The following is a 13574-nucleotide window of genomic DNA, read 5'->3' as shown; positions in this document are numbered from 1 at the left end:
TACAGATATGCTGATGTAATGAAATGTTTTTGTCTCTGCTTGTTTACAGACATTGATGAGTGTACGTTTGCTGATATCTGTGTGAATGGGCGCTGTCAAAATATTCCGGGTTTGTTCAGATGTGTGTGTCATGTTGGCTATGAGCTGGACCGCAGCGGAGGAAACTGTACAGGTACACACTTTTATTAGATTTTTTTAACATGCTAATTATGTCAAGTCAAGTTTATTTGTATTGCACTTTTCACAACAGACATTGTCTCAAAGCAGCTTTACAGAAAACAACAGTGAAGGTGAAGGTGTGCGTTTGTCCCTGATGAGCAGCCGTGGCGACAGTGGCAAGGAAAAACTCCCTTAGATGATATGAGGAAGAAACCTTGAGAGGAACCAGACTCAAAGGGGAACCCATCCTCATATGGGTGACATCAAGATTATTAGAAATTAGAAAGAACATTAGCCCTAACATTGCTATTAATCATCACTTCAGCAAGGGTTATAAGGCCATCTCCAAATTATTTAACATTCATCATTCTTTCCAAAGATATTTAAATTGTGCATGTGTTTAAATTGTGCACTTTTTTTCAGGAACTGTTAACATTTAAAGTTAGATCCTTTTCAGCTGTGAGACCCAAAAACAGGTAAGAAGGTTAACAGGTTAAGGTTCAAATCCCAGCCACACCAAGCTTCCAATCCTGAGCAAGGCCCTTAACCCCACAGCTAATGAATGGATAAATGTAAATCATTTTGGATAAATACTGTACATGTAAATCCCATCGGTTTTGAAAGGCTCTGTTTTCAGAGTCAACTTTTCTCTTCACCACTGTGAGGCGCTTTTTCACAATAACTGTACAAAAGGGTTAAATACGTCAACAGAAGCTCGACTTCATTGATGCTGGAATGTTCTCAGGTAGTCTAGTGTTCGGTAAGGGAGCTGAAGCTCTGCATTATGGGATCTGTAGTTTGTGTTTATCAGCGCTTCATATCGCCGGGACATTAATAACAATAATAATAGATTTATATAAAATCTTTAAGTTTGACATGTGATTCGGGGTGTGATGATTCAGGGCCTTGCTATGGACAATGAACTGTCCTTCTTCTCACATGTCATTAATGTTGCTCGTTCCTGTCGATTTCTTCTCTACAATATCCAAAGGATTCGACCATTTCTCTCCACACAGGCTGCCCAGGTTCTTGTTCAGTCTCTTGTTATTTCAAGACTTGACTACTGCAGCTCTCTGCTGGCAGATCTTCCCCTGAACGCTATTCATCCACTGCAAATAATCCAAAACGCAGTTGCACGGCTTGTGTTCAATCTGTCCAAGTTCTCCCACACCACAACACTGCTGCTCCTTCACTGGCTTCCAGTAGCTGCACGTATCAGATTCAAAACACTGATGTTCACCTACAAGGCCAAAAATGGACCAGCACCAGCTTACCTCAGTGACCTCATCACACCTCGCACTGCACCACGCTGTCTGAGATCCTCCAGCACTGCTCCACTGGTACCACCTTCTCTCAGAATGAGAGGTAAGTATACTTCAAGGCTCTTCTCTGTTCTGGCACCGAGGTGGTGGAATGAACTTCCCCTAGATGTCCATACAGCAGAGTCCCTGACTATCTTCAAGCGACGACTGAAGACCTTCATCTTCCTGAAACACTTAAATTAGCACTTTCCAAGTTTGTAGAATTCAAGAGTTATATTGATATGAAGTGTGTAATCTGGTGTACAGTGTAGATTTATTCATTACTACAGACTCACAGCACTTTAGTACGTCGCTCTGGATAAGAGCTTCTGCTAAATGTGATGAATAAGGGTGTGATGAATAAGGGTGTGATGAATAAGGGTGTGATAAAAAAGGGTGTGATCATTCAGGGTGTGATTCTTTGTTGATGAAACAAAAACATAAATGTATTAACAGAGAATGTGGAGACTGGAGGAAGAGGTGTCTCCCAAATACCATAAGCATTAATGTAAATGTAAATGAATGAATGTTCATTTGTGTGTGTGTGTGTGTTCAATGTGTGTGTGTGTGTTTCAGATATAAATGAGTGTGCAGACCCCAACACATGTATCAGCGGGATTTGTGTCAATACTCCAGGTAGCTACATCTGTAACTGCCCCCCTGACTTCCAGCTTAACCCCACAGGAGTGGGCTGTGTGGGTAAGAAACTGGAACCACATCCACCATGTCCACCACACCATCACATCCATCACATGCACTACATCCACCACATATACCACTCAAACGTGTCCATCACATCCATACCACCCACCACACCCAGCAGGTCCACCACGTCCATGACACCCACCACCTCCTTCACATCCACCACACCAACCAAGTCTTTACGTCTATCATATCCACCATGTCCACCACACCCACAATGCCCATCACCGCAATCACATCCATCACGTCCACAAAATCCACCACACCCAGCACGTCCTTCACATCCATCACATTCAATTCAATTCCTGTTTATTTGTATCAAGCATTTAACAATGCACATTGTCTCAGAGCAGCTTTACACAGATAATGTGGAGATAAAAATGAAGATGTTGTTTATAAGTCTAAGTTTGTCCCTGATGAACAAGTCGGTGGAGACTGTGGTGAAGGAAAAACTCCCTGAGATGCAGAAGGAAGAAACCTTGAGAGGAACCAGACTCAAGAGGGAACCTCATCCTCATCTGGGTTCCACCGAATGTCCATTTATTACAGATAAACGATGTTGAGGTGCAGTGATGGAGATCAGAGCAAACTGTAGTCCTGAGTCAGTGTAGGAGACTGTTCATATTACAGTTTTTCTTGATTGCTAAGACACATTTATTGAAAGCTGCTCTTCTTTTCTCTAAGCTGTGAACACAAAACCCAATTCTCAAGCTACATTTACAGACTCTTCTTCAAAACCAAACTTTCACCTCAAAACAGTTGAATCTGAGCTCAAAACTGAACTATGTTGTCAAATCGTGCCAATCAAAATTTAAATCAATACAGAACAGTCACTAAACACTACGTAGAAAAATAGAAAACACAATGCTCAGGACATGAAGCTGGAGAAATAAATGTTTATTGTTCACTGTAGGATAAATGTATTTAGCACTTGTACAAAAAGACAAAACAGAAATCTTGTGCATTTACACGTAGCACTTGTAAAAACAAACAGAAATCTTATGCGTTTGCCACTTGTGTACAGTAAGCCCAAGTAAAAATAAAGTACAAAAATATACAAATAAGTGCATTACTCAGCCCAGCATCATGTCTCTGTACTGGGTCAGGCCACAGGGCTTCATCCACATCACAGGCCACATTTTGTCTGGCCAGGCAACGGGGGAAAAAACCCTGGCATGCCGTATCCAGGCTTGGCATGCCTCCACACCTATGTCATCACAGGCAAGTCCCATGGCTTGCAGGAGATGTACCCTGGTGTAAGGTTGGCGTTCATATACCTTCCACCGCCATGAGGAGAAGAATTCCTTAATGGGGTTTAGGAAAGGCGAGTACGGTGGAAGGCAAAGATTGATAAAACCTTGGTTCATATTAAACCACTCTCTAACCTGGAGGGTTTTGTGAAAACTCACATTGTCCCAAACAACAACATAGATGGGATGCTCATCCTGCTGCCCTACAGAGCATCTCACGTGTGATTGAGGAAAATGAGGAGCTGGTGAGTGTTGTAGGGCCCCAGGTTGGCATGATGGTGGACAACCCCATGATTGCTGATGGCAGCACATAATGTGACATTGCCACCACGCTGCCCAGTAATACCAAAAATGGCCCGATGGCCAATCACATTACGGCTTCTCCTTCTCCTTTTGGGGAGATTAAACCCAGCTTCATCTATGTACACGTATTCATGGGGTCTTTCCATTGCATCCAGTTGAAGAACCCCCTGTAGAAATAGATATAGTTTTGTAAGTGATACGGAAAAAGTGATTTAGGCCACTACAGTAAATCACTACTTAGAGTAATCAACATCGAATGTGTCTGGATATTTGCCAACCTGTACATACTGGAATCTTTGCTCTTTGACTCTGTCTGAGTTGCGATCAAAGGGCACTCTGTATAGCTGTTTCATGCGCAGTCTGTTGCAATTCTACAAAAAGAGAATATGGAGTTACCAAAAACATACATGGAATATTTACCAAAAATATACATGGCCTACAAACAGTTAGACCAACCCTCCATTACAATACTACAGTACATTGGTACAGTGATGTTCTGAAACATATTTTTACTTACAGTATACTGTGGTACAGTATGTAGTCTGTCATACAGTAATTACTGTCAACATTTACACACTGTACTATAATGTCAAAAAAGGTAATTACCTGTTATCTTCTCTAAATCTTCGGATTATGGTGGACACAGTGAAGAGGGGGAGAGAAAAGGATATGGATTATTAAGTCTCCTGATTGTTGTATGAAAGTTAATGTCATTGTGCAGTTTGGACTCCGGCAAGCAGCAGCAGAACTAAAAGGGAGAAGCAGAAGGAAACACAGACATGAGGATCTCTGGGATAAGAGACGACCCACCACACCACCATCAACAAACCTGAGTGAACGTGTGAGAGTGAGGAGACGACAGCATCCAAATATCCCAGTTCACCAAACACTCCATATTTATGATCCCTCCAGATCTGCTCCTTTACCTCACAAACACCTACTGACTAAACACTCCACTAAATAAATATGTGTTCAGCCTCGACTTGAACACTGAGACTGTGTCTGAGTCCCGAACACTGATTGGAAGGTTGTTCCATAACTGTGGGGTTTATAAGAGAAACATCTGCCCCCTGCTGGAGTCTTCATTACTTGAGGTACCAACAAATATCCTGCACCTTTTGATCTAAGTAGGTGTGGAGGATCATCCTGGTACAGAAGTTCACTCAGATACTGCGGCGTGAGAGCGTTAAGTGCTTTATACGTCAGTAGTAGTATTTTATAATCAGTGTGAGATGGAATTGGGAGCAGTGTAGATGATTAAAACAGGGGTGATGTGGTCATATTTTCTAGATCTAGTGAGGACTCTTGCTGCTGCATTCTGAACTAACTGAAGCTTATTTCTGCACTTACTCCAACACCCAGACAGTAAAGCGTTACAGTAGTCTAATCTAGATGTTACATGTCCTCGACATCAACCATGTCCATCACATCCACCACACCCATCAGTTCATCATGCCCACCACTTTGACCACATTCACCACACACACCACGTCTATCACATCTACCATGTCCCTCACATCCACCACGTTCCTCACGTTCTTCACATCCACCACACCCGCCATGTCCTTGACATCCACCATGTCCATCACATCCACCACACCCATCAGTTAATCACGCCCACCACTTCAACCCCGTCCAACACACGCACTACTTCCATCACATCCACCATACCCACCACACTCACCACGTCCGTCACATCCACCACATCCGGCATGTCCATCACATCCACCAACACACCACATCCACCACATCAACCACGTCCTTTACATCCACCATACACCATGTCCTCTTCATCCACCACATCTACCATTTCCTTCACGTCCACCACATTCACCACACCTACCATGTCCACCACATCATCACACAGACCAGGGATTTAAAAATTTGTGGTCACATGAACACTGTTGGAAAGAGGATGTGGGCACTTGGGAACACAACTAAAGCAATATTTCCAGTGAAGAAAAGTTCACAGGCTTCAGTGGACCACTATTTGTGGTATTTATTGACAGATTGGGATACAGCCCAGGACTTTATGTGATCATGTGGTGATATTGCTATTGGGAATGTACATGCCCCCTCACACATTTCTACTGGTCTCTTTTTTAGACACACGTTCTGGAAATTGCTATCTTGAGGTTCGTTCCCGTGGCGATGCTTCAGAAAGCTTGGACTGTTCAAATGAGATTGGCGTGGGGGTGTCCAAAGCCTCCTGCTGCTGCTCGTTAGGACAGGGGTGGGGCAATCCATGTGAGCCCTGTCCAGGACTTAACTCCTGTGAGTCACACACAAACACACACACACACACACACACACACAGGAAAAATTGTGCAATAAAGTTTGTTTGTTTCTTGTGCATCATTCCAGCTTTGTATAAAAGTCTGTGTCCTGGTGGAGATGGTTTCAGATTCAACCCAATTACAGTCATACTGGAGGGTAAAGTTAAACACACACACACACACACACACACACACACACACACACACACACACACACACACACACACACAGAAATGGAAAACATTATTCTGTCTAAAGAAAATATTACACATTGAAAGCTCTCTGTCACACCAACACAATCTCCAGGCTGTGAGGAATCTACTCAGGGTGCCAATACCTTATAAATGTCATCTGTTGGAGAGTGCAGTAAACAGGGGCAGCCCCTGACTTTACTGGGGTCATTTCATTTGCCCCCCACAGCCATAAACACTGGAGTACACAAACAGACTAATCTCCAGATCAGTGCTGAGATGAAGTTATGATTAAGATGAGATGACGTTATGATGAAGTTGAGATGAAGTTGGGATAAGGTTGAGATGAAGCTGAGATGAAGTTGGGATGAAGTTGGGATGAAGTTGGGATGAAGTTGAGATAAAGTTGGGATGAAGTTAAGATGTGGTTGAGTTGAAAGTCATGATGTTTATACCCTCTGAACTTAAAGCATGATGGGGTGGGACCATCTGGTGGTGAAGTTCTCAACTATCACTTTAAAATACCTTGACTTTGTGACTCATGAGACTGAGGCTGAACGCTTCCTGTAAATCTCCTCATATGCCTGTTGCTTCCTCAGATATTAATGAGTGTCAGGAGCTACCTGGTCTGTGTCAGGGTGGAACCTGCATCAACACCTTCGGGAGTTTCTTCTGCGAGTGTCTCAAAGGCTTCGCTCTCAATGAGGAAACTAGAGTGTGTGAAGGTACTTCTCAATGTTAAGATGTACATGAGTAAAATCTCAAGCTTAGTGTTCAGTGAGGTTCCTGTAACCTGTGTGTGTGTGTGTGTGTGTGTGTGTGTGCGTGTGTGTGTGTGTGTGTGTGTGTAGATGTTAATGAATGTGAGAAGCCTGGGATCTGTGGTCCAGGTCAGTGTTACAACACTATCGGAAACTACACCTGCATCTGTCCTCCAGATTACATGCAGGTTAATGGAGGAAACAATTGCATGGGTGAGTCTCTCTATCCATCTCTCTATCTCTCTATTCATCTCTCTATCTCACTACCCATCTCTATATCTCACTATCCATCTCTCTATCTCTCTATCCATCTCTCTATCTCCCTACCATCTCTCTATCTCACTATCCATCTCTCTATCCCTTTATTCCTCTATCTATCTCTCTCTAGCCATCTTTCTATCTGTTTCCCAATCTCCCAATGTGTGTGTGTGTGTGTCTGTATATATGTGTGTGTATGTATTTATGTGTGTGTGTATGTATTTATGTGTGTGTGTGTGTGTGTGTGTGTGTGTGTGTGTGTGTGTGTGTGTGTGTGTGTGTGTGTGTGTGTGTGTCTGTATATATGTGTGTGTGTATGTATTTATGTGTGTGTGTGTGTGTGTGTGTGTGTCTGTATATATGTGTGTGTGTATGTATTTATGTGTGTGTGTGTGTGTGTGTGTGTCTGTATATATGTGTGTGTATGTATTTATGTGTGTGTGTATGTATTTATGTGTGTGTGTGTGTGTGTGTGTGTGTGTGTGTGTCTGTATATATGTGTGTGTATGTATTTATGTGTGTGTGTATGTATTTATGTGTGTGTGTGTGTGTGTGTGTGTGTGTGTGTGTGTGTGTGTGTGTGTGTGTGTGTCTGTATGTATGTGTGTGTATGTATTTATGTGTGTGTGTATGTATTTATGTGTGTGTGTGTGTGTGTGTCTGTATATATGTGTGTGTATGTATTTATGTGTGTGTGTATGTATTTATGTGTGTGTGTGTGTGTGTGTGTCTGTATATATGTGTGTGTATGTATTTATGTGTGTGTGTATGTATTTATGTGTGTGTGTGTGTGTGTGCGTGTGTGTGCGTGCGTGCGTGTGCGTGCGTGCGTGTGTGTGCGTGCGTGCGTGTGCGTGTAGACATGCGGCGCAGTTTGTGTTACAGGAATTATTACATGGAGAACTCTACGTGTGATGGTGAACTCACCTTCAACGTGACAAAGAAAATGTGCTGCTGCTCCTATAACATCGGCCGAGCCTGGAACAAACCATGTGAACGCTGTCCTACACCCAGCACCAGTGAGTCTCTCTCTCTCACACACACACACACACCCACATGCGGTGGGGGTCGTTTGGGGGCATGGAGGGCAAGAGGGGAGAAATTGAGATGTTTCTAAATATGTCATTATATAAGAATCTGGAGTCTAACGTGTTTTAACAGATGTAATCATGTGCGGTACAAACGTGTCTCAGGTCAGACAAACTGGAATCTGATTTGTGGGTCAATATGCACACAATCTTACTGTAATCAAACACCAATTTCCTCTTCCTCCACTTTGGTTGGATAAAAAAAAAAAATGGATAAAAATTTAATCATATTTTACTTCATTTCTCTCCTAATTTTCTTTTCCAAATGCATCAAATTTATACTCCATGGATAATTTCCAACCAGAATAAATCCTGATACACTGAAACGGCTGAGTGTAGATGTAGATCGAGACGGATGTGACCAGGCAAAGCCAAGTGACGGTAAATAATGGTGGTGAAAAACTAGAAAAAAAATTTAATCTGGAGAAAAGATTATCAAAAAAGAAACTACAGTGGCATAAGGAAGAAGGTAGAGAGACTCTGGGTGCAGAACAAGGTTCTCATTCTAAACCCCAACCTAGGGTCAGCAGAAACCATTTCGACGTCCCACTACTGCTAAGTAACATGTGACTCCTCCTAAAAGGACTTTATAGTTGATGAGATTAAAATTCCAAACTAACGTGATAATAACGTGTGAATTTGAGAGGTTATACATGAAGGAGATTTTACTGATTCTTTTAAGATTGCCTGCAGTGTCCCAGGGGTCATTGTGGTGTTGTACTTAGTACCTGTAGATCTACAGGCTGAGGTGTTACCTGGAAACCATGTTCTAACGTCACTCCAGCCAGCTAACCAAAGTCTTTTAGACCATTCTCTCCTGGCTAAGTGAAATGAACATTTCTGTCTCAACACAGATGAATTAGTACCTGGACTTCTCTCTCCGTCTCAAAATCTTCACTGAACAATTATCATTTACAATTACTGGCACTAGCAGTACTATAACTGTGGACCGAGCTGCTCTTTTCACTTTTACATTTTTATACCAGCACAAGGACAATTTAATAAGAATCACAATCACACTGGGTCACTTTAATCTGTACTTCTGTCTAAATCTGTCATCCACATCCATGCATCCCTCCTGTTTCATTCAGGTATCTGCATCTACACTGGTGATCAAAATTAGAGAACAATTTATAAACAATTGAACAATTCTGAAATAATGTGATCTTCACTGCTCAACAGTTGAAGGAGTTTTTGTCGTGTCTATATCATGCTACCAGAAAACCTTTTCCACAAAATAACTAAGGCATTTAAAAAAACAACATTATTTAGCAGAAAACACACTGATCAAAATTAGAGAACACTTCAATCAGATTCCTCCCAGTTATGGGTGTTAATCTGGTACCTGGTGCTAATTTCTTTGATTATCTGGCAACCCCTATTTAACTGGCAGCCTAACTTCCAGTTTCACCGACTCTGCAAGATGGTGCGCTGTTCTAAAGTGAGTGAAAGCCTCCGGCAGCAGGTTGTCCAGATGAAGGCCAAAGGGACGACCCTATCAGCCATAGCAAGACAAGCTGGTCGTTCCAAATCTGTGATTTCAAGAATATTGAATCTTTACAACATCACAAACTCATTCAAGTCCACCAAGAAGGCTGGTCGCCCACGGAAGACAAATACAAGAGAGGACAGGATCCTGCGGAGGATCTCAATAGGCTTCGTTTCCACACTGCAGCTGGAATTGCTCACCAGTTCAGCGCTGAACAGGGTAAGGATCTGTCTCGTCATACAGTGTCTCGACGTTTAAGAGCATTTGGACTGAAAGCCACTCTGCAGTGATCAAACCTCTCATTAGCAGAAAGAATCAAAAGGCTAGACTAAGCTTTGCTGAGGAGCATGTTGTGTGGACAGAGGAGAACTGGTCCAAAGTTCACTTCAGTGATGAAAGCAAGTTTAATTTATTTGGGTCCGATGGGAAACATTATGTTCGGCGACAAACTGGAGAAAGACTGAACCCAAAGTGTGTAAAGAAGTCAGTGAAAAGTGGAGGAGGAAGTGTGATGGTTTGGGGCATGTGTTCTGCAGCAGGAGTTGGGCCTCTTATACGGCTACATGGCAGAGTGAATGCAGATGTTAATCAGAACCTTCTTCAACAACATATGGTTCCTTCCCTGCGTTTATCACCCGATCAGCCCGCAGTGTTCATGCAGGACAACGCTCCATGTCACACAGCAAAACGGGTAAAGCAGTTCCTTCAAAACTGAAAACATTGAAATAATGCCATGTCCTGCCCAGAGTCCTGATCTCAACCCAATAGAGAACCTCTGAAAAATCCTTGCCGACAAAGTTATGGACAAGAAACCCACTACAGTCACCGAACTGTGGAGGAGACTGGAAGAAGAGTGGACCAAAATCACACCAGAGCAGTGTGAGAGACTGGTGCTGTCCTGTGGCCGCAGATGTGCTGAAGTCATTCAGAGCAGAGGCCTGTACACTTCCTACTAATTACTGACTTTTGTAACCTTCAGAACATTTTGTTGTAATCTTTTTCCATGCTACAGTCATTGTTGTTCTCTAATTTTAATCAGTGTGTTTTCTGCAAAATAATGTTTTTTTTTTTAAATGCTTTAGTTATTTTGTGGAAAAGGTGTTCTGGTAGCATGGTGTAGACACGACAAAACCCCTTCAACTGTGGAGCAGTGAAGATCACAATACTTCAGAATTGTTCAATTGTTTATAAATTGTTCTCTTATTTTGATCGCCAGTGTACATATACATTTTTTTATTTGTAATGTTTATGTAATGTTTATGTTTACTTTATAGTCAGATTATATTTTAGTATACGTTTATACTTTATTTTATTTAATTTTACGTTACTTTACTCTTTTTATTTTTGTCTTTATATTGCATTTCTTGTTCATGTTTACATGTTGGACAGTGGTAAAAAGCATTTACATGTTGTACTCTGTATGAATGTGTAGGTGACAAATACAATAAGAATTTGAATTTGGGATTCACATGAGTGTGGGTAGGAAAACTCCAGTACTTACAAAACACAATTTCAAACCCCAGTAGGACCCAAAAACCTCCTGAAATACCAGTGAGAAACTGAGGATTCAGATCTAAAGTGTGTGGAACATCAAAGGAAATTCAAACACACAGAACTAAAACTTTCTGTGTTCAAAGTAGAAGAAACACATTCAAGACCTCACAAAGGACAACTGCATGTCCGCTGCTACAGACTCAGTACAGACATTCACACGCGCACACACACACACACACACACACACACACACACACACACACACATTAGATAGATGATTGTGATTGTGGCTTTATGTTATAGATGAGTTTGCAATTCTGTGTGGCAGTGAGAGGCCAGGGTACCGAATCGATATCTACACTGGACAAGTGATTGGTAACACACACACACAAACACACACACACACACAATTTTTTTTTTCTGTGTATATAGAGTGTGTCAGAATGTGCTCTGATTTGTGTGTGTGATGTACAGATATTGATGAGTGCCATGAAATCCCTGGAGTGTGTGAGAATGGAGTGTGTATCAACCTCATTGGCAGTTTCCGCTGTGAATGTCCAATGGGCTTTGTCTACAACGACAAACTACTCGTCTGTGAAGGTAAGTGTGTGTGTGTGTGTGTGTGTGTGTGTGTGTGTGTGTGTGTGTGTGTGTGTGTGTGTGTGTGTGTGTGTGTGTTAATTATGAATCCCCCAGAGACAAAGCTGGAAGTCCACAGGTGTGTAAAACATCTCTAGTGTTCACGTGTCCCTTCACTGGATTCCAAAAGTTTGCTCCATCATCACCATGTTCATCTACACAGACCAGCTCCATGAACACATGGCTGTAGATATGAATGTTGGTGTGGAAGAACTTGAGTGTCCTGCACACAGCACTGACCTCCTCAACACTCCTTACACATCAGTGTCTGATCTCACTAATGTTCCCGATGCAGTTACGACCCAAACTCTACACTACCTCAGTTCATGATGATACATCACAGTGTGTACAGGTGTGTTTCCACTGGAATCTGCTCCAGGGATTAGTGCTCTAGTGTCAGGAAAGATCCACGTTTCCCACTATTTCATTCCTCAGAAGCTTCAGTGGAAACATAGTCATTTTTTTCAACTACCGTATCTTCAGCTGCTGTAACAACACTAACAACCACTACACTGTAAATTATACATGGTGCTGTGATGTGAAGTCAGTGTGTGTGTGTGTGTGTGTGTGTGTGTGTTATATATCTCTTACAGATATTGACGAGTGTCAGAATGGACCTGTGTGTCAGCAGAATGCCAGGTGTTTAAATCTTGCAGGAAGTTACCGCTGCGAGTGTGAACAAGGATACAAACTCACACACACTGGACTCTGTCTGGGTCAGTATCTACTCATGATGAAGATCCTTGATAGTACATTGTCTTTCTAAAAGCACGTGAACAATATTACTCTGTCTGCGTCTTTTCCACAATCTATACAAGAAAGTGACTGTCTGGACACTTTTAAATCATGTGTTAACACTCATCTGTTCAGCTTTTGCGGATCACTTTTATCACTTAAACAGATGTTGTTTGTTGTTTGTCTTAATTTTATGATTATCACTCAATTGTATGGTGTCCTTAAGGGTTTTGAGAGGCGCCTTTAAATAAACTGTATTATTAGAATAATGGTGATCATGATGGTGTGTGTGTGTGTGTGTGTGTGTGTGTGTGTGTGTGTGTGTGTGTGTGTGTGTGTGTGTGTGTGTGTGTGTTTTACAGATCGTAATGAGTGTACAGAGAACCCTAATATGTGTAGTCCAGGTCAGTGTATTGATTTAGTGGGAGGATATCGATGTCTCTGCCCCAATGGCTACAAGGCCACTACTGCCCCTGCCATGTGCATAGGTAAGTGTGTGTGTGTGTGTGTGTGTGTGTGTGTGTGTGTGTGTGTGTGTGTGTGTGCGTGTTTTACATTAAATGGTATTTGTTATTGTTTTTTTTTTCTCGTGTTCAATATTGTGTATCTTCAGCAATGCAATAAGTTGAGTATGAATAAATAGTTAAGTAGGACTAAAGTGCTAAAATATGTGTGTGTGTGTGTGTGTGTGTGTGTGTGTGTGTGTGTGTGTGTGTGTGTGTGTGTGTGTGTGTGTGTGTGTGTGTGTGTGTGTGTGTGTGTTTAGACGTGGATGAGTGTGAAAGACAGCCATGTGGTAACGGAACGTGTAAGAACAACATTGGCTCCTACACATGCCTCTGCTATCCAGGGTTCCAACTGTCACACAATGATGACTGCATTGGTAAACACACACACACACACACACACACACACACACACACACACA

At 42.1% G+C, this 13574-nt stretch overlaps 1 protein-coding gene across 3 annotated transcripts in view; it reads left to right on the top strand.

The window, feature by feature from the left end:
- fbn1 (fibrillin 1) overlaps nt 1-13574 on the top strand; it is a 126725-nt gene that overhangs the window by 92539 nt on the left and 20612 nt on the right. For all 3 annotated transcript variants that reach the window (XM_083552174.1, XM_083552176.1, XM_083552175.1), the window contains exons 36-47: nt 50-172; nt 2037-2159; nt 5822-5989; nt 6080-6148; nt 6782-6907; nt 7034-7156; nt 8062-8220; nt 11576-11647; nt 11747-11872; nt 12505-12627; nt 13009-13134; nt 13413-13529. In XM_083552174.1, coding sequence (XP_083408300.1) covers nt 50-172; nt 2037-2159; nt 5822-5989; nt 6080-6148; nt 6782-6907; nt 7034-7156; nt 8062-8220; nt 11576-11647; nt 11747-11872; nt 12505-12627; nt 13009-13134; nt 13413-13529 — 1455 coding nt within the window. The remainder of the gene's footprint in view (nt 1-49; nt 173-2036; nt 2160-5821; nt 5990-6079; nt 6149-6781; nt 6908-7033; nt 7157-8061; nt 8221-11575; nt 11648-11746; nt 11873-12504; nt 12628-13008; nt 13135-13412; nt 13530-13574) is intronic.

Source organism: Silurus aristotelis (genome assembly GCF_946808225.1).
Source record: "Silurus aristotelis genome assembly, chromosome: 10".
Lineage (NCBI taxonomy): Eukaryota > Metazoa > Chordata > Actinopteri > Siluriformes > Siluridae > Silurus > Silurus aristotelis.
Note: the sequence above shows the minus strand (reverse complement) of the source record. Positions and strands in the feature narration are given on the sequence as shown.